At 37.4% G+C, this 1,890-nt stretch overlaps 1 protein-coding gene across 2 annotated transcripts in view; it reads right to left on the minus strand.

The window, feature by feature from the left end:
* LOC106813304 (putative phosphoenolpyruvate synthase) overlaps window positions 1–669 on the minus strand; it is a 17,025-nt gene extending 16,356 nt beyond the window's left edge. For both annotated transcript variants that reach the window (XM_014817409.1, XM_014817408.1), the window contains exons 1-2: window positions 523–669; window positions 217–287 (exon numbers count right to left, since the gene is read on the minus strand). In XM_014817409.1, coding sequence (XP_014672895.1) covers window positions 217–287; window positions 523–634 — 183 coding nt within the window. In that variant the 5' untranslated portion in view covers window positions 635–669. The remainder of the gene's footprint in view (window positions 1–216; window positions 288–522) is intronic.
* Between the last annotated feature and the right edge of the window lie 1,221 nt (window positions 670–1,890).

Below are 1,890 nucleotides of genomic sequence, written 5' to 3' on the forward strand. Positions count from 1 at the left end.
GTGTGTGTGTGTGTATGTGTGTGTGTGTGTGTGTGTGTGTGTGTGTGTGTGTGTGTGTGTTTGTGTAAGGTGTGTATGTGTGTGCGCGGCGCGCGCGCGTGTATATGTGAGTGCGTGCGTGTACGTGTCACTACGCTTGTGTACGCGTATTTGTCGTTGTTCGAGTAGAGTCATCGATCGTTCGTTGTTCGAGCAGAGAACAATGATCGGCTTTACCTCGTTCTGTCCGTTCACGCCCAGGAACGTCTCTAATTGGCCAGCGAATGATGCCTCCGCCCCATCCTCTCCTGTTTGACGAAGAACACAAAATTATCCTGCTAGTAATTATCGTATCATCTATTATATTTATCTAATAGGGCTATATAATTATATTATAGTCATTTGAGTATAGACATTGTAATTTTTAATCTATAACGTTCACATTTTATATCGATGATCGATGATATATATATATATATATATATATCTACTATAGAAATCTAATATCTAATATCTATATGCTATTTTTCAAAACGAACTCACCAACACCTGACGAACGAACAGCAAACGAGGTCTGTGTCCAGCCATCGCCAAACAGCTCAGTCAGTTGAGCCACTACTGCCGTTTGCAATTCCGTACTCAGTTTAGTTTTCATGAAGTTATCAACTACCGTTTCACATTTTGCGTGTAGGTCACACTTCTTTCTCTGGCTGTACGGAAAAAACAATATATATATATATATAACTGTTGTGCGCGGGCGTGCGTACTACGTGTGCGTTTGTGTGTGCGTGTAAGTGCGCGTTTATGTGTACGCGCGTGTATATATGTATGTGTGCACGAGCGCGCACGTATGTGTGTGTGTGGGTGTGCGCGTGACGTTGCTCCGCACACATCGCACTCATGCCAAGACGAGTAGCATATCCTCTCAATCACGATACTCACTCCCGATATCATAGTATATCAAATGGCACACACAAATCTATCTAATAATTCTTATACCAACGCAGAGTATATTACCCTATACGGCGGAGCCAATGCTTCAAAACTTTTACTTGTTTACACCTGATAGCCGCGCCAACCCTTTCCCGTAGAAGGACAAGCTAACCGGATTCAGTTATTTCAAATAAACCAGATGATATGACAATAAAACACGACGATAAAGCCGTAGAACTAATAGGAAAAACTAATAATACTAGGCCACGTCTTCCAGTGCTTGAATGCAATCTTTTAGATGGCTGTTATCGTCCAAGTGCAGTTTGTAAGCAGCTACTGTCAGACAGAAACCACCAGGTACAAGGCTCTGTGATAGACAGAGAAATATCACCATCAGAACTGTGGATCAATTTTCGTACATTTTGATAGAATATAACAGCTTTCGTCGTATAAGAAACTAAAGCTCTATTTTTTACTAATTATTATAGATAAGTGACTGAATTTAAATAGTAAACTGTTATTGACTTCCTAAATTTAGATACAGAATGTATGTTCTTATCTAACATTGAATATTTAATTAACACCATATAGTAAGTAATAGTTAATGCAAGGCATAGTAAAGTAAGTAGGCATATAAGATTATAAACTTATGTAGGCAACTAACATAATGTAGTTAATTAGCTAACCTATTATATAATAATATTTACATTAATAAACATTACAATTGACATTAAAATAATATTAATAAACGTAATTAACAGTCATTGCAATTAATAACGCATCATGTAACAAACATTGCAGCTGGCCAGTACTACACTATCTAGTTTAATGTACCTTAATAAACGATTATCAAATCTATTAAATCTGGAAATACTACTAAATATATGCCTGTTAATAAATCTAAAAACGTTAATTAATCCTTTAATTAGTCTCTGTTTCACTACTTACCTTTCCGGGTAGTTGGGTTAGTAGGGCCAA

The sequence above is a fragment of the Priapulus caudatus genome, unplaced genomic scaffold, assembly GCF_000485595.1.
Source record: "Priapulus caudatus unplaced genomic scaffold, Priapulus_caudatus-5.0.1 Scaffold754, whole genome shotgun sequence".
NCBI classification, from domain to species: domain Eukaryota; kingdom Metazoa; phylum Priapulida; class Priapulimorpha; order Priapulimorphida; family Priapulidae; genus Priapulus; species Priapulus caudatus.